General features: G+C 39.3%; 1 protein-coding gene across 1 annotated transcript in view; it reads right to left on the bottom strand.

Annotated features, from left to right (window-relative positions):
• LOC139420696 (cadherin-12-like) overlaps nucleotides 1-23,232 on the bottom strand; it is a 128,347-nt gene that overhangs the window by 11,601 nt on the left and 93,514 nt on the right. Inside the window, exons 8-10 of the mRNA XM_071170919.1 lie at nucleotides 16,178-16,295; nucleotides 7,536-7,653; nucleotides 5,616-5,867 (exon numbers count right to left, since the gene is read on the bottom strand). Coding sequence (XP_071027020.1) covers nucleotides 5,616-5,867; nucleotides 7,536-7,653; nucleotides 16,178-16,295 — 488 coding nt within the window. The remainder of the gene's footprint in view (nucleotides 1-5,615; nucleotides 5,868-7,535; nucleotides 7,654-16,177; nucleotides 16,296-23,232) is intronic.

Here is a 23,232-nt window from a genome sequence, read left to right on the forward strand (position 1 = left end):
TGCCTGTGCCATGTCCCATAGCAGTCTCTTTCTGATGTAAAGCAGAGGCAAACTGAACAAGTCGTGCAGTTCATGCGACACAGAACACAACGACGCCTCCATGCTGTGTCCTTTTGGCCCTGAGGCACAGTCATGCCTGCAGTAATGAACTGTGGCATATGAACACCACTGGGGGCAGAGGTAGAGCGGGCAGCTTGGCACCGGGGCCTCCCAGTCGGAGTCGCTATCACTGTGAAAGAAACAATACAAATATTTTTTTATGTTATGAGCCTTTTATCATCACATAAAATAAACAGACATGTATTGTATAGAGCAGAGGGAACAGTCACTAAGTTGAAGTGCTGTTCCATTCAACTCCGGCCATTGTTGTGGGCATGCCCTCCCCTGAACAGCACCCAATGGCTATTTCATGTGGAAATGAAGAGGAGTAGCAGGCGCAGTGGCCATGTGTGTGTTTGCTGTTCTGCTCCATTCCATTTGAATAAAAAAACAGAAAATATATATATCTGACATGGAATAAATATATATATATATATATACACACACACACCCAAACAAACAAACAAACCACACATTTCATTGCAAAAAAAAATATATATATATATATATATATTTATATTTCATAAAACGGCATTAGCACTTACCCGTCCAGAAGTACGTCCTGTCCTTGCAGAAAAAGCTCCTCAGTTCCTGTTTGAATCATAACACTCAAAGATTCCTCAAACAAAAAATCTGTCTCACTTTCACTTTAGACTTTGACTTCGTTGTTCCTGACTTATTTGCCATGATATCTTCAATGAAATCGTTGAAAATACAACTTTCCGAAATACAGCTGCGCGTAACAAGCCTCACAGCAACTCCTCTGATCGTCAAGGCGAGAATGGAGTTTGTTACGCATGCGATATCAAACAAGGAATGGTGCTCCAACCCAAAACCATTACATACTGGCGTTTACCTCAGCTCATTGGCTATCTACCCAGCTAGATTTCAAGAAGATCAGTGGTCATTGGGCAGAAATACAGTCCATCAACAAAGCTTTGCTAAAACGATTGTGCGCAAGGTAGTCATTGCTCGTTGTCTTCAAATCAGTTCACTTTGGTCAATACTCACAGCAAAAAAACAATGATGTTTGGCTGTGTTGCAAACATCCAGAGGAATGCACTGAAACCAACCATGACTAGTTAACCTCTTGGATCTCTAGGGGCGCTATTTCATTTTTGGATAAAAAACGTTCCCGTTTTAAGCGCGATATTTTGTCACGAAAAGATGCTCGACTATGCATATTCTTGACCGTTTTGGAAAGAAAACACTCTGAAGTTTCAGAATCTGCAAAGATTTTGTCTGTAAGTGCCCCAGAACTCATTCTACAGGCGAAACCAAGATGATGCATCACCCAGGAATTAGCAGAATTTCTGAAGCTCTGTTTTCCATTGTCTCCTTATATGGCTGTGATTGCGCAAGGAATGAGCCTACACTTTCTGTCGTTCGCTCAAGGTCTTAGCAGCATTGTGACGTATTTGTAGGCATATCATTGGAAGATTGACCATAAGAGACTACATTTTCCAAGTGTCCGCCTGGTGTCCTGCGTCGAATTCGGTGCGCAATTGCCAGCTGCTTCCACTTTACCATTTGATTCAGGGGAGAAAGCATGTGTCCAAGAACGATGTATCAATGAAGAGATATGTGAAAAACACCTTGATGATTGATTCTAAACAACGTTTGCCATGTTTTCAGTCGATATTATGGAGTTAATTTGGAAAAAAGTTCGCGTTTTGAGGACTGAATTTTCGGTTTTTTTTTGGTAGCCAAATGTGATGTATAAAACGGAGCTATTTCTAATACACAAAGAATCTTTTTGGAAAAACTGAGCATCTGCTATCCAACTGAGAGTATCCTCATTGAAAACATCAGAAGTTCTTCAAAGGTAAATGATTTTATTTGAAGGCTTTTATGTTTTTGTTGAAATGTTGCGTGCTGGATGCTAACGCTAATGCTAACGCTAAATCCTTTGTTTGCTAGCTACTGTTACACAAATTATTGTTTTCCTATGGTTGAGAAGCATATTTTGAAAATCTGAGATGACAGTTTTGTTTACAAAAGGCTAAGCTTGCGAGATGGCATATTTATTTCATTTCATTTGCGATTTTCATGAATAGTTAACGTTGCGTTATGGTAATGAGCTTGAGTCTGTATTCCTGATACCGGATCCGGTATGGGGAGTTCCAAGAGGTTAAACAATGGTTTACCGTGTGTAATTACGTTGAATGCTCCGTAAAAAATTGATCGAGATGGAATTCACGGCACAAACAGGTTTCAAAATGTTTCGATTTAAGCTATAAAAATTGTTTTTTATCAAAGCAAACGGCACTTCATTTGATCACTGGGACCCTCAGGAAGAGAAATAAGAGCAAGATATCAGAATGTAAGTCATAATTTTACCTTCAGATGTGAATGTGTAAAAACTGTCATGGCGGAAAATGTTTTTGTTGTTGATTGCTCTTCTCAAACAAAAGCATGGTATTTGTTCTCTGTAATAGCTAGTTTAAATTGGAAAACGTAGTCACTCTGAAATTTCCACTGATGTTTATCCCTGTACAGGGATCGCAGCCATAACAGGTTCTTGTGACTATCAAACCCAGATCCGGGAGCGTAATCATAGCCTCAAACTAATTAACATAACGCAGCGGACATAAATCTTCCTATTCATGAAAATCACAAATGAAATATATTGAGACACAGCTTAGCCTTTTGTTAATCACACTGTCATCTCAGATTTTCAAAATATGCTTTACAGCCAACGCTAGACAAGCATTTGTGTAAGTTTATCATGGCATAATGCTATGCTAGGCTCTGCTGGCAGCAGGCAACATTTTCACGAAAATAAGAAAAGCAATCAAATTAAATAATTTACCTTTGAAGAACTTTGGATGTTTTCACTCAGGAGACTCCCAGTTAGATAGCAAATGTTCCTTTTTTCCAAAAATATTATTTTTGTAGGCGAAATAGCTCACGTTTGTTCGTCACGTTTGGCTAAGAAATCGAAAGGAAAATGCGGTCACTACAACGCTGAACTTTTTTCCAAATTAGCTCCATAATATCGACAGAAACATGGCAATCAATCCTCAAGGTGTTTTTCACATAACAATTCGATAATATATTATATTATTAATATAATATATTTCTCATAAGAAGCGATTGGAACAATGGCTACTTTTGTACTTTACGCAAGATTTTCTGCGGGAGCCATCATGTGACCACTTGCTAAATGTGGTCCCTTACGGCTATTCTTCAACATAAATGCGTAAAAAGACGTCACAATGCTGTAGACACCTTGGGGAATACGTAGAAAACGTAAGCTCATTCGTAGCTCATTCACAGCCATATAAGCAGTCATTGGCATGAGGCGGTTTCAAAAAATGTGGCACTTCCTGGTTGTTTTTTTTATCTGGGTTTTGCCTGTAACATCAGTTCTGTTGCACTCACAGACAATATCTTTGCAGTTTTGGAAACGGCAGAGTGTGTTCTATCCAAAGCTGTCAATTATATGCATAATCGAGCATATTTTCTTGACAAAATATCTTGTTTAAAACGGGAACATGTTTTATCCAAAAATGGTAATACTGCCTCCTAGTTACAAAAGGTTAAGGGGTGTTAAAATTAAATTTGCTAAATTATCCTTGGTAATACCATCTTAAACTTCGTAATAAATCTTGGGTCTTTGGTCTATTTTTCTAGAGTCTATTTTTCTCCATTTCCGCCTGACTGATGTGCCCAAAGTAAACTGCCTGTTGCTTAGGCCCTGAAGCCACGAAATGCATATAATTGGTACCATTGGAAAGAAAACACTCGGAACTCTGTAGAATGGTTAACATAATGTAGGAGACTATAAGACAATAGATATGGTAGGTGAAAATCCAAAGAAAATCCAACCGGAATTCTTTTTTTGAAAGCCCATGCTCTTCCAATGGAACGTACAGGGGAAAGATTAAATCTAGCTCCCAGTATGTAATTCCTGTGGCTTCCACTGAGTGTCAGTAGTTTTTGTTCAAGGTTTCAGGCTTGTTTGTTCCAAAACGAGGAAGAATAATGAGTTTTGATACAGGGACACCGACTTGCAATTTTGTTTATGCGACCGTTAAGAGGACATGCACCTGCTAATATAATTTTCCTATTGAACATACTTCTTTCCGTATGAAATATTATAGTTTAATCACGTTTTAGGGTATCTGAGGATTAAATACAAATGTATTTTGAATTGTTTTAACAAAGTTTAGCGGTAGCTTTTTGGATTCCTTTCTCTGCATGTTGAATGAGTGGATTACTCAAATCGATGGTGCCAACTAAACAGACTTTTTGGGAGATAAAGAAGGATTTTATTTAACAAAATGACACTACATGCTGTAACTTGGACCCTTTGGATGACAAATCAGAGGAAGATTTTCAAAAAGTAAGTGAATATTTAAACCCTATTTATGAATTTATGAAACCTGTGCTGGTGGATAATATTTTTACGTGGAGCGCCGTCCTCAAACAATTGCATGGCATGCTTTCGCTGTAAAGCCTACTGTAAATTGGACAATGCAGTTATATTAACAAGAATATAAGCTTTTAACCGATATAAGACACTGGTATGTAGTTAAATGTTTAATATCCATCATTTTTACAATTGTTTATTGTAAAAATTTGTACAATTGTTTTACAATTGTGAATTGCGCGCCCTCTAGCTTCACTGGCGGAGTGGATCGAACACTTAAAAAAAAAAAAATTCAACTAAAATGACATATCCAAATCTAACTTTCTGTAGCTCAGGACCTGAAGAAGTATATGTGTATGCTTGATACCATTTGAAAGGAAACACCTTAAAGATTGTGGAAATGTGAATTTAATGTAGCAGAAAATAACACATTAGATCTGGTAAAAGATAATACAAAGAAAAAAAACATACACATTATAATTTTTTTCTCCCGTCATCTTTGAAATGCAAAAGAAAGGCCATAATAAACTATTCCAGGTTAGGCTCAATTTAGATTTTGGCCACTAGATGTCAGCAGTATATGTGCAAAGCTTTAGACTGATTCAATGAACCATTGCATTTCTGTTCAAAATGTTGTATCAAGACTGCTCAAATTTGCTTAATTGGTTTATTAAAATAATTCAATATGTTAGCTTTGAACCCTCCTCCCCTCCTCCCCTGGCTTAGACAGGACTATACAGAGTTAATGTGGGTTTGTGTCCTGTGTCGCCGTACAGGGACACACGCTGAACTGTTACACAGTCATTACTGATTAGGAGGACGTACCCTAGCTGTAAATGTCTCACCCAGTATAATGACGATGCACAGGAGGATGGCTATCAAAGCCCCAGTACTCAGCCATACAATACAAAATTCCACGGTCATAACTGAGTAGGACCTACCACAAGGGTAAATTACTCAATACTCACCCAATAGAATGATAATATACTGACTATGGTGGTGGTTAGTCTAGTGGTTATGGCACTGCTTTGTGAGTATGTTAGTGTTTTTGTGATTGTTGGTTGATAACCAGGGTTGGCCTTAAACTCCATCACACATTCAATGACTAGGAGGAGTGAATGAGGAATAATAAATTACTCACCCAGAAGAATGACAATGCAGAGGAGTATGGCTATCAGGGCCCCTGTACTCAGCCCCACTGGGAGGAAGATGGCCTCTGCACTGCAGGTGAGGAGCGATCCATCCGACTCGCAGCCACACACACGGATGGTCAGGATGCCCGTACTGCTTTGGACGGGGTAGCCGCTGTCCTGGATCACCACAGGAAGGAAGTAGATCTCCTGGGAACGCCGTCGGAAGTCGCTCCGCAGAGTCACTATCCCCGCTGTGTTATCTGGAACAGAACGAAACAAATTTAACTACAAATGACTATTCGGGATACACTAGCCTATACAATGAGACCATGGTAATGCTTCTACTGAACCTGTGTATTCCTGTTGGAAATTACATCAGAAATGTTGTGAGTTGGTTCCTTGTCTTGAACAAGGGTGACCTGATGTTACCTCAGACAGCAAGTCAACTCTGAAAATGTCTAAACTGCCTCCGGGACAACATGGCAGCCTTACACCCTTATCCACTACAACAGAGTGTGCTGGGGAACATTTGTGGTTTCTATGTGTTCATTCATTCAACATAATTATAGGAAACTGGAAGGTTAAACAATGATTAAGAATAAAGGAACCATGTAGCCTGCTATGGACAGGTAAGGTAATTATGTACTAAGAAAGTAAGGTGGTGTTGGGGTGGTGCTGGAGCAGGTGTGAAGTTGGTCAGAGGAATAGACCTGGACAGGGTTTCTCACAAACAGGGCGATATGTCAGGTTGGACCAGCCCCAGACCTGACCAGTGTGGCTAGACTGTCTGACCCCTGTCAAGATTGGTTTGTTCCTCTGACAACACCGGGGACTTTTTCCTGACAGAAGGGTCAAGGTGTCTCAACACACCTTACATGTTATGCACAGATTATGGGTTCGTTCCAAATGGCACCCTTTCCTTTTATAGTCCACTACTTGAATAGTGCACTATAAAGGGAATAGGGTGCCATTTTGGATGCGGAATGTGTTTTTTCTATTTTCTCTTGCTTTGCTAGACTTCGCCTTTGGTGCTTTGAATGCCTTGTCCCTGCGCATCAGATCTCATCCCCGTATCTGGAGATTGTGTCTGTTGGCACAGTGACGGCAGGGCGGAAAGCTGTGATGCTCTGTGTCCAAAAGGTAAATCTGGATCAGGGGTTCAAGCCGGGTCTCTCTTCAAGGTTGAGAAATGCATTCCTTTCCACAGCTTCATACTACAATGGGTCATACTCATACCTGTCTTCAAAGGGTGTGTTTTGCAATATGCCCATTGGAAAGAGACATGATACATTTCTGAGAACATACTATACTGAACGAAAATATAAACGCAACATGTAAAGTGTAGATTCCCTGAAATGTTCGGTAATAAAGCCCTTTTGTGTGGAAAAACTTATTCTGATTGGCTGTGCCTGGCTCCTAAGTGGGTGCGCCTATGCCCTCACAGGCCCACCCATGGCTACACCCCTACCCAATCAATGAAATTAATAGATTTGGGCCTAATGAATGTATTTCAATTGACTGATTTCCTTCTATGAACTGTAACTCATTAACATCTTTGAAGTTTTTGCATTTATATTTTTGTTAAGTATATATGACAACATATTCTAAATCATATAGAATTGACACAACAGTACTCATTTTATGAATATTTCAGATAGTTGACTCCCATTGATGATGGCTATGGCTGCTGCACAGAATTAATACAAATATGCAGTACTTTTCTTGGGTTATATGATAACACTATCTATCAGGTGCTCATAACGACATATGTCTAAAGGAGACTGATGTGACCTTGTAGCAGGTGTAATGATTCACTGTATCACCTAGAAATATGTTAGGTGATGTCATCATGCTTCTTCACTATGAGGACTACTTTTTCTTCCTCACTGGCACAGTGTCAGAAACCTGGTCAAGATACTGTAACTCACTTCCAAAGTCTTGGATAGTGAAGTTCTTGTTGTTGATGTCCCTCTCTGATGGTTTGAAGGAGAACTTATGACCACTTTGTGGCAGATCCTGGTCCTTTGCACTGAAGATTTGAATTATCTGAGAGAGAAAAACATTTGAACATTAAATTGAAAGAGAATCAAAGGACTACATGGCTGTTGAGATAGTTATTTTAGTATCGTCTAGACACAATAAACTCAAGATGTCATTTTGTTAAGTTATCCTTTAACTTCTTGACCATACTTGAGACGCAGACGTCTCAAGTATGCACCTGGAAATGCAAATGCGCTACGCTAAATGCTAAATGTACTCGTTACAACTCAATCCTTGATCAAAATTCACAAGCAGGGTATTGAATTAAAGCTACACTCGTTGTGAACCTAGCCAGCAAGTCAGATTTTTAAAATGCTTTTCGGCGAAAGCATAAGAAGCTATTATCTGATAGCATGCACCCCCCAAAATGCCAGCACGACACGTAAACAACAGATTTTGCGGTAGCCGGCGCTACCCAAAACGCAGAAATAAAATATAAAACATTCATTACCTTTGACGAGCTTCTTTCTTGGCACTCCTATATGCCCCATAAACATCACTATTGGGTCTTTTTTTCATTTAAATCGGTCCATATATACCCAAAATAGCTTTGTATGGAAGCTGTGTCATTCAGAAAAAAACATCGTTTTTAAACGCTGCGTCATTTTTTAAAATTAAAAAAGTTGATGATAAACTTTCACAAAACACTTCGAAATCCTTTTGTAATCCAACTTTAGGTATTAGTAAACGTTTATAATCTATCAAAATGATTACAGGGCGATGTGTATTCAATAGGTCCTCGCTTGCAAATCAATGGCTGCCAATGTCTTCATTAACAACATCCGGGTGAAGACTGGGAAAATGGATGCCAGATAGATGGATTTTCCAACAATTAATTCAATTGAAAATGACGACAATGGCGACATCGTGTGGAATTTGTATGAATTGCAGGCAATTCATTCTGTTCTCTTTTAACAACTCGTGGAAGTGACTTATGGAAATTATTTTTAGCTTTCAGAGAGCAGTTTTTCTTGCGTTTTTCAATGAAACACACGATCTGTTATAGTCACAGCCGTGATTTAACCAGTTTTAGAAACTTCAGAGTGTTTTCTATCCACACATACTAATCATATGCATATACTATATTCCTGGCATGAGTAGCAGGACGCTGAAAAGTTGCGCGATATTTAACAGAATTTTCGAAAAAGGAGGGGGTAGAAGTAAGAGGTTTTAAGTTCAATGACTCATAAAAAATTACATCAAGAAATGCATGAGGGTGAACTGAACAGGGACTTCTTTGGGATAGGGGGCAGTATTTTCACATCTGGATGAAAAGCGTGCCCAGAGTAAACTGTCTACTACTCAGGCCCACAAGCTATGATATGCATATTGTCAATAGATTTGGATAGAAAACACTCTGAAGTTTCTAAAACCGTTGGAATGATGTCTGTGTGTATAACAGAACTCATATTGCAGGCGAAAACCTGAGAAAAGTCCAACCAGAAAGTGGGAAATCTGAGGTTTGTAGTTTTTAAGTGATTGCCTATCCAATATCCAGTGTAAATGGGGTCAGATTGCACTCCTTAAAAGGCTCGGGACAAAACTGCCCCCTTTGGAAGAATTGCGTGCCCATAGTAAACTGAAAGAAAATCTGTCTAAAATTGCTAATGTATGCATATAATAATTATTATTGAATAGAAAACACTCTAAAGCTTCTAAAACCGTTTGAATTATGTCTGTAAGTATAGCAGAACTCACAGGGCAGGCAATCTCCCAAACTATTTTTGGGAGCCTGAAATTTGGGGCAACTTTGACGTCATCGCCCCCACCCTTCCCAACCAGCTATGGATCTGGAGACACTTTCTATGTCTTCCACTAGATGTCCTCATTCAGTACAGCGTTTAATTGAGTTTTGGCCATTTGGCAGCCAAAAGACTGAGTGTCGCGAGAAAATACACGGTGACCAGAGCGCGCTTTTTGGAGAGACGGTCCTTTGTTCCAGAATGCCAGAGAAGAAGCACGAATCTCCTATAGATTAGATAATTGTTTTGTACGTTTAGAACATCCTAAAGCTTGATTCTGCACTTAGTTTGACCAGTTTAGTCGACATATAATATGTAATTTTGAAGTTTTGATGAGCAACTGTTCGGGACCAGAAGTATTTTTGGATAGATTTCAGCTGGAACTCGAAGCATATGCTAATACAAAGACACCCGACTTAAAACCAAACGATGCTTTGGGTAAGTATGACTCCTTCCACTACATTCTGATCGAAGACCATCAAAGGTAAGGGAATATTTATGTTGTACTTTTGTGTTTCTGTTGACTCCAACATAGCGGAGAAATATTGCTTACGTCTGAGCGCCGTCTCAGATTATTGAATAGTGAACGATTTCTGTAACGTTAAAAATAAATGTGACAAAGCGATTGCATTAAGAAGCAGTGTATCTTTCTAACTATATGTAGAGCATGTATATTTAGTCAAAGTTTATGATGTCTATTTATGTTATCTTGCGGCACTATCAATAATTTCTCCTGACATTTTTGAGTATTTTCTGAACATGAAGTCAATGTAAATGGAGATTAATGGCATATTATTGAAAAAAAACATAAATGTACTGTGAAACATGTCCTATTACTGTCATCTGATGAAGATTTTCAAAAGGTTAGTGAATGATTTATTTTTTAATCCTGCTTTTATAATTTTATATTTTCTGGGACAAAATGGCTGCCTCTTGTCTTTGTTTCGGTGGTGGTCTAATATAAATATGTGGTGTGTTTTCGCCGTAAAACATAAAAAAAATCTGACATGCTGGGTAGATGAACAAGGTGTTTATCTTTCATTTGAGCTATTGGACTTGTTAATGTGTGGAGGTTAAATATTTCTAAGAATATTTTTGCATTCCATGCGCCACCGTTCCAGCTGAACGGGGGGGGGGGGTGTGTTCCCTGAGAGGAACACCTCGCTTTAACAGGTTGGCATCCACTAGATGTCGATAGTCTTTAGAAAGTTGTTTCAGGCTTCTATTGTGACAGGGGAGAGGACAAGAACACTCACAGTAAGTGCCTCAGCTGAAAGTTGAGTTGTTTATCGCTCGCGGCCTTGAGCACGAGCTCCATTCCCTTTAATTTCTAATGACAATGGAATTGTCCAGTTGGAATATTATTGAAGATTTATGATAAAAACATCCTAATGATGATTATATTCATCGTTTGATATGTTTCTATGAACTTCAATGGAACTTTTTGACTTTTCATCTGGACTTGCCCGCGCTTTGTGCATTTGGATTAGTGAACTAAATGCGTGAATAAAAAGGAGGTATTTGGACATAAAGATGGACTTTATCGAACAAAACAACAATTTATTGTGGAACTGGTATTCCTGGGAGTGCAATCCGATGAATATCATCAAAGGTAAGTGAATATTTATAACACTATTTCACAGCGGTTGCATTAAGGAGAAGTTTATCTTTAATCCTATGTATAACACTTGTATCTTTCATCAACGTTTATGATGAGTATTTCTATAAATTAATGTGGCTCTCTGCAAAATCACTGGATGTTTTGGAGGCAAAACATTACTGAACATACCACGCCAATGTAAACTGAGATTTTGGGATATAAATATTAACTTTATCGGTCAAAACATACACGTATTGTGTACCGTTAAGTCCTATGAGTGCAATCTGATGAAGATCATCAAAGGTTAGTGATTCATTTTATCTCTACATCTGCTTTTGTGACTCCTCTCTTTGGCTGGAAAATGGCTGTATGTTTTTTCGTGACTCGGCGCTGAGCTAACATAATCGCATGGTATTCTTTCGCCGTAAAGCCTAAAGCCTCTCTTAAAGCCTCTTTGGGATAGGGGGCAGCATTTTCAATTTTGGATAAATAGCGTGCCCAATTAAAACTTCCTGCTACTCATGCCAAGAATATAAGATATGCATATTATTAGTAGATTTGGATAGAAAACACTCTGAAGATTCTAAAACTGTTTGAATCATGTCTGTGAGTATAACAGAACTTATGTAGCAGGTAAAACCCTGAGGACAAACCATTCAGAAAAAAAAACAATTGAGGTCACTGTCTGTTCAATGAGTTCTCATTGAGAAACTATATTTCTTAGGCACTTGTATGCAGTTCCTACCGCTTCCACTGGATGATCTCAATGGGAGGTTGTTTAGCCTCCCTTCCTCACCTCCTCTCTTCAGCTCCTCACCTACTCTCCTTCCCACCTCTCCTCACATCGCAACTCTCCTCTCTGTGCATGGGGCTTCAGTTTAGGAGGCTGCCCACTGCCTCACTAAACTCTACCCTCTTTATCTCAGAAAGCAATCAAGTGTATTTATGATAATGGTTTTTCCTCTGCTTAATCTATTTTCCTGAGAATGTTGAAACAGCGTGTTTGTCCCGTAGCCTTCCTCCCTGCTTTCACCTGGAAATGTATCTCTCTTGTTTTTCTCACTTGAATACATAACTGGTTATATATGACTGTTCAGGGGAGGTTGCAGCTGCACAGTGTGATCTGCTTCAGAATACCTGTACTGTACTATAAGTGCTTTGTCTGTACTTTGGCAGGCAATGTGAGTGCAACTAACCATCAAGGGGGACTTGTGATGGCTCTTACAAAAGAAGACCTTCAATTCTTTATCGCCAACCAGCTATGAGTAAAAACCTGGCGGAATCTTGCTGTGAAAAGTACTAGTATGGAAATGTGATGATGAAACCAGATCAAAGCAGGACTACCAAAATTGATTGTTGCTTCTACATTGATAAAGTTTCATCATATTGTTACTGGTCCCCTCCCCTATGTCAAACAATTGGATTCAGGAGGTAGAATGGAGGCGGGATTATTAAAGGCATCAAAAGTCTACATTTAATACACCAATGGAAGTCTTATTCTCTACCTAATTTAAATATGTACAGCTTTGTAACCAACATCGCAGAAGATGTGATCACAGAGTGACATGGTTTATACAGATGAAGCCGGAAGTTTACATACACCTTAGCCAATTACATTTAAACTCAGTTTTTCACAATTCCTGACATTTAATCCTAGTAAAAATTCCCTGTCTTAGGTCAGTTAAGATCACCACTTTATTTTAAGAATGTGAAATGTCAGAATAAAAGTTAAGAGAATGATTTATTTCAGCTTTTATTTCTTTCATCACATTCCCAGTGGGTTTAGAAGTGTACATACACTCAATTAGTATTTGGTAGCCTTTCCTTTAAATTGTTTAACTTGGGTCAAATGTTTCGGGTAGCCTTCCACAACCTTCCCACAATAAGTTTCGTGAACTTTGGCCCATTCGTCCTGATGTTAACTGAGTCAGGTTTGTAGGACTCCATGCTCACACATGCTTTTTCAGTTCTGCCCACAAATGTTCTATTGAGGTCAGGGCTTTGTGATGGCCACTCTAATAGCTTGACTTTGTGGTCCTTAAGCCATTTTGCCACAACTTTGGAAGTATACGCTTTGGGTCATTGTCCATTTGGAAGACCCATTTGCGACCAAGCTTTAACTTCCTGATTGATGTCTTGAGATGTTGCTTCAATATATCCACATAATTTTCCAGCCTCATGATGACATCTAATTTGTGAAGTGCACCAGTCCCTCCTGCAGCAAAGCACCCCCACAACAGGATGCTGCCACCCCCATGCTTCACGGTTGGTATGGTGTTCTTCGGCTTGCAAGCGTCCCCCTTTTTCCTCCAAACATTACAATGGTCATTATGGCCAAACAGTTCTATTTTTGTTTCATCAGACCAGAGGACATTTCTCCAAAAACTACGATCTTTGTCCCCATGTGCAAACAGTAGTCTGGCTTTTTAATGGTGGTTTTGGAGCAGTGGCTTCTTCCTTACTGAGCGGCTTTTCAGTTTTTGTCGATATAGGACCCGTTTTGCTCTGGATGTACCTGATTCCTCCAGCATCTTCACAAAGTCCTTTGCTGTGTTCTGGGATTGATTTGCGCTTTTCGAACCAAAGTACGTTCATCTCTAGGAGACAGGACTCGTCTCCTTCCTGAGCAGTATGATGGCTGCGTGATCCCATGGCATTTATACTTGCATACTATTGTATGTACAGATGAATGTGGTACCTTCAGGCATTTGGGAATTGCTCCCAAGGATGAACCAGTCTTGTGAAGGTTTACACATTTTTTCTGATGTTTTGACTGATTTCTTTTGATTTTTCCATGATGTCAAGCAAAGAGGCACTGAGTTTGAAGGTAGGCCTTGAAATACATCCACAGGCACACCTCCTCTTGACTCAGATTATGTCAATTAGCCTATCAGAAGCTTCTAAAGCCATGACATCATTTTCTGGAATCTTCCAAGCTGTTTAAAGGCACAGTCAACTTAGTGTATGTAAACTTCTGACCCAATGGAATTGTGATACAGTGAATTATAAGTGAAATAATCTGTCTGTAAACAATTGTTGGAAAAATGACTTGTGTCATGCACAAAGTAGATGTCCTAACCGACTTGCCAAAACTATGGTTTGTTAAAAATAAATTTGTGGAGTGGTTGAAAAATAAGTTTTAATGACTCCAACCTAAGTGTATGTAAACTTTCGACTTCAACTGTATATGTAGCTAGCTAGTCTACTGGTGCCAAAATTTGACTTCAGCGTGTCGGCAAATATAATTTTGGTTTCCCCTATTTATGTAAGGTAAAGATACTTAGTTTTCTGCTTTCTTCTGTGTCTGGTGTAAGCTAGTATCTGGCTAGCAAGGTCTTCAGCCAGCAAGGAACAAAAGTGGGTTGCACAAAACTCTGATGTAGACATTTTCAGTTAGGGACATGCCTAACTGAAAATGGATACTAACTTTTTGACATCATTGGACAGTCTGTATATTTATTGAAAAGTGCTGCTACCTCACCCATTGACATTTCAACGGAAGTTGTCCAATCTGAACTAACAACTAGCTTGATATACAGTGCTGACAATTCCATTTGGGCTCGCTAGCAAAATTACACAGCTAACATTTTGTCTATATTGATGCTGTTACAATAACCAAACAGTTGAATAAACATATAATTTGTGAAACCATGATGTGATTTATGACAGGATTGGATGTTGCATGCAATTTCAATGTTGTTTGAGTTGCTTTGTGTGTCAGCAAATTTGCTTGAGATAATCTCACTGCAACACTGCTCACTGCGTCCATGTTAATTGACATAAGCTTTATTAAAGAACCGCCAGTCAAGGACCTTTCATCAAATAGATTTGCTCGCCTCCGGTGAACTCTCTCCTCCGTCCTCTCTCGTGTCCTTTAGAAAAAGGTCAAAGTTAATCGAGGAGAGTAGGCGAGGAGAGTCCTCTCTCGTGTCCTTTAGAAAAAGGTCAAAGTTAATCGAGGAGAGTAGGCGAGGAGAGTGAACGTGGATGGAAATGCACTTGATTGAAATGAGATGGTCCTTCTCCACTCACACATCATCAGGCAAATTACTGTTAGAGGGGTGGATTCCAAAATACACGTTTAAAGTGAGTTGTGCATGTTTTTAAAACATGTATGTTTTTCTCCTCTTACAAAACAAAAGTTGATTCAAAGGGGGTGTGGCAGATTTCAAAACTTTTCTGCGTTAGGAAACTTGTGAGTATCCTAAATGAAAGATGGCTATCGAGGAAGGGAGGACACTCCTTTGTTTGCCTACTAATGAACAGATACAATTCTCGACCACTCAACCACATATTGGTTTCTGGGTCATGGAGGAGAGGACAGAGGATGGAGGATGGTATTTTGCCCAAATGAGAAAACCCCCAAGGTGAGCTCCACACTGACTCGGCCTACTACAGTAGCTCCCCGCCCCTTCAATCTGTCTTTTCAGACTTCCTGGTAGTTTGACATGAGAGAAAAAGTATTTTCTATCTGGAAGAAATATTGTGTAATGTTCTAGTCACTCAAAAGGCTATTTTGCATGATTGTTAAGGACTTTTAAAAATAACGGTTCATCGATTAAGGCATGAGTAAGCAACGCTTCTTCAGTGTGTGATGGGATAGTCTTTCTAGCTATTTGTTAAACTGCCAAAGGAGCTCTGTCGGCACGTGCATGGAGATGTTTGCTAATAGGCTAATTTGTAGTCACAAGTGGTTTATAATGCATACAGGCAGAGACTCCGCTGCATCCAAATATTGAATCTGGAATGTACACTTGGTTCCTGATGTGGAAAGCACACCATACCCCCTCCATTAGCTAAAATAAAGCAAAAGGTTTTAGAAACATGCAAAACTTTGATACAATGATACCTGTGCTATGCATGGTAATATACCTGTGTTTTATATGATTTATGTGGTTTTAAAATTATATTTTAATGGTTCTATTTTTACTGGTTCATATCCCTATGGGTCTTGGTCAAAAGTAGTGCATTTGATACGTAGCCTCTCTGTGTGGGCGCTCATACCATTACTATGAATCAGTCATCCTTCCCTTCACTATTAGCATTTTATTCATGCTTGTTATTTTCAAAATTCCCTACTGACCTTTTAATCAATATGGCACCTTTAACGAGACAGTGCCCTTGAGCATACATCAACATGACACACGCAGACACGCACGCCCACACGCTCAGACACACATTCACTTACCTGGCCTACTTTGGTATTTTCACACACAAAGCTCTCATAAGGGATGGCTAGTTCAGGGGGAAACTCATTGACATCCAGTACATGAACGGTGACAGCCACTCTACTGGTCAGCACTGGGCTATCTGAAGAGTCAAAATCATACAATAAACAACAATGAACAGTTATAAATGTTTCTAATGAGTTTCATTGTGCTTGCCTGTGGGTTAGTACATTAATGAAGAGAAAACTGTGCAAGAGACAATTCCCCATTGATTTTACAACCCTGACATCATGTGGTTGTAATATGCACTGCAGTTTTAGAATTGGCAAATGGTAAAATGATGACTACACCCGGCCACCCGGGTGCATCCGCCCGCATGTTGATTCTGTCCATCCACACCAGACCCGATAATGACATGCAGGTTAAAATATAAAAACCCCAAGGCTTAAAAATAACTGATATTTGGAACAAGAAGGAGGGAATGTTGGAACAAAACAAACAACTTTACAGTTAACAAAAATGTACGCTTAATCCAGTATAATCTAATGTATATATTATATATATATTATAATATATTGTATTATACAAGTATTATACAACTTTTTAAACAATTCACAAATGTTACAGCATAATAACAGAGCCATGTCTTAAGTGTAAAACTTAGAATGACTCAATAAACCATGCATTCTGGGAATATTATGAAGCCCAAAAATTATGGGAGGAGTTAGAAAATTGGGTGTCAGAAGTATTACATTGTAAATTTACTTTTAACCATTTGTCTGCATATTTCACAACATGTCATATGAGGGTGCAGTGATAATTTTTATTTATTTAAGTAGGAAAATCAGTTCAGAACAAATTCTTATTTTCAATGGCAGCCTAGGAACAGTGGGTTAACTGCCTTGTTCAGGGGCAGGACTACATATTTTTACCTTGTCAGCTTGGGGATTTGATCTTGCAGCCTTTCAGTTACTAGTCCAACACTCTAACCGCTAATAGGCTACCTGCTGCCCATATAACCGATGGGTTGGACGATACGCTTCTCTTTAATTATCTTGAAAAAATCAAATCAATCGATCCTCCATCATTAAGGCAATGGAAAAATAATATACTTCATTATCTAAATATTGGGCGACGGAGAGGAACAAAATGGTGCAATTTGAGGACATGTGAGGAAGAGTAGTGCAGGCACTGGATATAGGGGTGAGAACAGGTATATCTGAGCAGGTGTTTGTATGTATCTGTATGTTGTCTTTTGTATGTGTATGTTCTATTGGGGGCATGTCTACATGACCAAACGTATTTGGTCAGCTGCTCGTCGAACATCTCATTCCAAAATCATGGGCATTAATATCGAGTTGGTCCCCTTTGCTGCTATAACAGCCTTCCCACTCTTCTGGGAAGGCTTTCCAATAGATGTTGGAACATTGCTGCGGGTACATGCATCATTCAGACACACGAGTGTTAGTGAGGTCGGGCACTGATGTTTGGCGATTAGGCCTGGCTCATGATCGGCGTTCCAATTTATCCCAAATGTGTTTGATGGAGTTGAGGTCAGGGCTCTGTGCATGCCACTCAAGTGCTTCCCCACCGATCTCGACTAACCATTTCGGTATGGACCTCACTTTGTGCATTGGGGCATTGTCATGCTGAAACAGTAGGGGGCCTTCCCCAAACAGTTGCCACAAAGTTGGAAGCACAGAATCATTTAGAATGTCATTGTATGCTGCAGCATTAAGATTTCCCTTCACTGTAACTAAGGGGCCTAGCCCGAACCATGAAAAACAGCCCCAGACCATTATTCCTCCTCCACCAAACTTTATAGTTGACACTATGCATTGGGGCAGGTAGCGTGCCCCTGCCATCCGCCAAATCCAGATTTGTCTGTCAGACTGCCAGATGGTGAAGCGTCATTCATCTCTCCAGGCATCACGTTTCCACTGTTTCAGAGTCCAACGGCAGTGAGCTTTACACCACTCAAACCGGTGCTTGGCATTGCTCATGGTGATCTTAGGCTTGTGTGCGACTGCTTAGCCACAGAAACCCATTTCATGAATCTCCCGACAAAACAGTTATTATGCTGACATTGCTTCTAGTAGCAGTTTGGAACACTGTGCGCTTCAGTGCTCAGCGGTCCCGTTCTGTGAGCTTTTGAGGCCAACCCACTTTGCAGCGAAGCCGTTGTTGCTCCTAGAAGTTTCCACTTCACAATAAAAGCACTTATAGTTTACCGGGGCAGTTCTAGCAGCATGTATGTGTAAATTTAATGTGCATCGCTGGCAGGCACAACCTGATCATTGTGGTATGCGTGTAAGTTCTCAGATGCCTGATGGATTCCTTAAAAGTGTCAATGTATTGGAAAATAATATATGAAGACAGTACCTTTAAAGGGGCAATCAGCAGTTTCTAAATCAATTTTTGGACTTATAAATGAATTACATGTACCTATTGATTGTTGAAGAATATTGCTTATAAGTGCCTCATGAGCTTAGTTCAACTGCCATACCCCATCAGAACCACTAGTATAAGCTTGTTTTACTCCAATGTAAACAAACACCATATAGCCTCAGAAAATGGTTAAAACTATGATTTTGATATCATGGAAGGTCAGTCCTTTCATCCATATCACTGTCTATGAATTTGAGAGTGGTTACATTTCTCCAGGAACATCCCTCAGCTTTTTACTGAACAGGGGGGGGGGGGGGGGGGAGAATGCTTTGTTATTGTTTCTACTGCTGATTGCCTCTTTACATAAATCTGTTCCTTCAGGGAATCTAAAAACAGAAGAATATATTCCATGAACAATAAACACAGCATGACTGAAAGTTGATAGCTATACTTGAACCCATTATTTGCGTAAAGATTGTTCAAACCATTCTCTTATGCCAGTTTAAACCTCTTTTACCAGAAAATGCGCTTTTTATACAACATTTCTATACAGCTGGGGCACTGGAGGAAATTAATTTTTTGTAGTGCGAGGCAGAAGTGAAGGTAAACTTGATGGTTATGAAGTGGGGGGATAGGTTAAGCTTTGCAGTGGAGGCTTATAGGGATGGGTGCGTTGAATGGTGGATGGCCTTCCTCCCTCCACAGGGGAATCAGAGATACAGCTAAGGCTCAGCTAGAGACCTGTGTGTGACCTTGATGGAAAAAGCAATCTTCTTCACTGAAGGAAAAATGACACTGAGTACGGGATTTGCTTCTCTTTCTCTGATCGCACCGACCGCCACCACTAACACTCCTACTCCGCTGGCAGAAATTGTGGACATTTCATTTCTTCGTCCCTGTGATCTTTTTATCTGTCAAGGGTTTTCTCTTGGCCCTCTTTGACCCAGAACATTGAGCAATGAAACCATCAAAATAGAATGAACAAAACATATTTTGAGAATTATGTCTATTAATGACTATTTCTATGAGAGGTGAATTGTATCCTTTCAGGAAGCAAGAGGTGTAGGCCTTTTGTATCGTAAACTATATTTACAATCAAATAGAGGTCGCTAAATAATATAAATAAATGGTATTTATATCAGTCATGGAACTGCAAGGGAAACCTCATCCAATTTGCTGAATGGTTCTTTCATTTTAGCATGTGACACAATGGTTTCCCCACTAGATGGTGCAATAGTTTAGTTGTTAAAATCAATGTAGTAATAATAATAACTTTATTTGAAATGCGCTTGTCAATACAAGTAACAAAGTGCTTCACATCATAAAATAATCAAATAAAAAGTACTAACAAAAAAACATAGACAAAAGGAAAGGAAAATCATACATTGAAATCACACATTAAAGCATCTTTAAAAGTGTGTCTTCAGTAGGGATTTAAAAAGAGGCACTGAATCTGCAAGCCTGATCTCCTCTGACAGACCATCCAAAGTCTGGGGCCTTAATGGCAAATGCCTAGTCCCCTTTCATTTCAACCTAGACTTTGGAATGGTCAACAGTGCCCTGCGTCCTGGCTCGTGGGGAGAAACAAGATCTGAGATATAGGATGGGGCTAAACCAAGCCAAGCCTTAAATATTGATTCAAATGTAAAATCTATTCTAAAAGGGGACTGGTAGTATGTGTAGATAAGCAAAAATAGGTGTGATATGGTTACATTTTCTGGTGCCTGTTATAAGCTTTAGCATTTTGAACTAACTGTAGACGATTGAGAGATTTCTGACTGAGACATGTATACAAATAGTTACAGAAATATAGGCGTGAGGAAATAAAAGCATGTATAACATCAGGATTTTAACCCTTGATCTCTAGATAGTACAATTATCTACCATTCCCTATTGTATAATATCACTGACATGATTCAACTTTTTTTTTCTCGAGTTCCCAGTTGTCTTGAAAGCACCATAAATCTAGAGAATTCCAGACTTTGATGACAAAGTTTAATGACAAAATTTGCACAACAAGGTGAGTCCAAAAATGACTTGTATGCTGCTGCATAAATTATGCAATATGCCAGGGAGATATGTGTACTGTAGCTAAGAAAGTAATACTACGTGTATGTTATGTAGTAAGCTGTTAGTAGCTCATGTGCCTCACCCTAATAATTTGGTATATTTTCACCTCTTAATTTCGCCTACTGTTCTGACTTGGTGGTGCACATGTAGCCTATAACCTGTTTTCGAGAAATGTAATCATCAAATATTGTAAGAGCTTTCATTGTCTGCTTATATACCCCCTTTATTTATCCAACGGTTCTGACTTGGTGTACAAGGAGAACAATCTAAGAATGGCCCATGTTCTGAATTCTGTCGCTGTACATTTCAAAAGTGCTGAACAAATAGTTATTTTGACTATGTCCATTCTAGCTCGCTCATTAATGTCTTAATTGAAATTACTGATTGCCTCTTATTCGCTTGTTGTCCCCTTATGCCATAGTTTGTACATCTCAATGTCAGCAATATCAGCTATGTAAAAAAAAGCTAAATTAACTGTTTTTGCTGCCAGACAAGGCTCCACTGATAGCCATGTGTAGCATTGGTAAGGTGTTGCGATTGCTGTTGGGACTCTGCTGTTGTGACAGCTTTATGTAGGCCCTAACAGTTTGTGGGCACGGTTTGTCACCATTAAAGTGCAATTAAAACCTCTTAAATTTCCACCAAACATGACATGACACCCAAATCTACCTGCCTGTAGCTCAGGACCTGAAGCAAGGATATGCATTTTCTTGATACCATTTGAAAGAAACACTTTGAAGTTTGATGAAGTCTGAAATTAATGTAGGATAATATAGCACATGAGATCTGGTAAAAGATAATACGAAGAAAATAACATGCGTTCCGCTCAACCGTTCCGTTCACCCGTCCCGTTCACCGATCCATTAGAGGTTAATATATTGTTTAGTGTTTTGTTGTCTAGTGGCTTTTCTGGCATGCATCCCACATATAATTGTTTTTGCCCCACCAAGATTTGCACAAAAATCGCCACTCAGCGTGAGAGTGAATATCGACCCAGGTTATGTGTTCTGATTTTTAAATATTATGTTATTTTTCTGAATGTTGTGCACAATAGAAATGAACGGGAAATAATATATTGTTCCATTTTGGAGTCACTTTTATTGTAAATTAGAATATAATTAGTGATGGGGAAATTAAGCTTCCTGAAGCATTGAGCATTTCCAGCCAATTGTGTCGAAAAAAAATTGAATTACTCTAGGATTTTATCAACACAGTGTACACTAGTGTCACCTGCTGGTCCCAAAAATGTAGAACAGACAAATTATTATAGATGACATTGCACATGCCACAGTGTAGCCTTTTTGTCTTCTACCGAAACCAATACCAAACCAATCACGTGGTTGTTAGTCGAAATTAAGCTTCAGACGTCAGTGTTCAAGTGCTTCTGATAAAGCGAAACAATCATCAGCAATTTTGAAATCATCATTTCATTTGAAATAATCTGCTTAGCAATTTCAACTCACGCCTATGAGCAATGGTATCAAATCACAAACTATTTTACAGTTCCTTGCAAAAGTATTCATCCTATTTGGCATTTTTCTTATTTTGCTACATTACAACCTGTAATTTAAATGGAATTTTATTTGGATTTCATGTAATTGACATGCACAAAATTGTCAAAATTGGTGAAATTGGTGCATATGTATTCACCCCTTTGCTATCAAGCCCCTAAATAAGATCTGGTGCAACCAATTACCTTCAAAAGTCACATAATTAGTTAAATAAATTCCATCTGTGTGCAATATAAGTGTCACATGATCTGTCACATGATCTCAGTATATATACACACCTGTTCTGAAAGGCCCCAGAGTCTGCAACACCACTAAGCAAGGCACACCACCAAGCAAGAGGCACTATGAAGACCAATGAGCTCTCCAAACAGGTCGTGGACAAAGTGGTGGAGAAGTACAGATCAGGTCTGGGTTATAAAAAAATATCAGAAACTTTGAACATCCCACGGAGCACCATTAAATCCGTTATTAAAAAATGGAAAAATATGGTACCACAACAAACCTGCCAAGACAGGGCTGCCCACCAAAACTCATGGACAAGGCAAGGAGGGCATTAAACAGAGAGGCAAAAAGAGACCAGAGATAACCCTGAAGGAGCTGCAAAGCTCCACAGTGGAGATTGGTGTATCTGTCCACTTTAAGCCGTACACTCCACAGAGCAGGGCTTTATGAAAGAGTGGCCAGAAAATAAGCCATTGCTTAAAGAAAAATATAAGCAAACACGTGTGGTGTTTGCCAAAAGGCATGTGGGAGACTCCTCAAATATGTGGAAGAAGGTACTCTGGTCAGATGAGACTAAAATGTAGCTTTTTAGCCATCAAGGAAAATGCTATGTCTGGTGCAAATCCAACACCTTTCATCACCCTGAGAACAGCATCCCCACAGTGAAGCATGGTGATGGCAGCATCATGCCGTGGGGGTGTTTTTAAACGGGAAGGACTGGAAAACAGGTCAGAAATGAAGGAATGATGGATGGCGCTAAATACAGGGAAATTGTTGAGGGAAACGTGTTTCAGTCTTCCAGATATTTGGGACTGGGACGGAGGTTCACCTTCCAGCAGGACAATGACTCTAAGCATACTGCTAAAGCAACACTCGAGTGGTTT

Source organism: Oncorhynchus clarkii, chromosome 11, assembly GCF_045791955.1.
Source record: "Oncorhynchus clarkii lewisi isolate Uvic-CL-2024 chromosome 11, UVic_Ocla_1.0, whole genome shotgun sequence".
NCBI classification, from domain to species: Eukaryota; Metazoa; Chordata; class Actinopteri; order Salmoniformes; family Salmonidae; genus Oncorhynchus; species Oncorhynchus clarkii.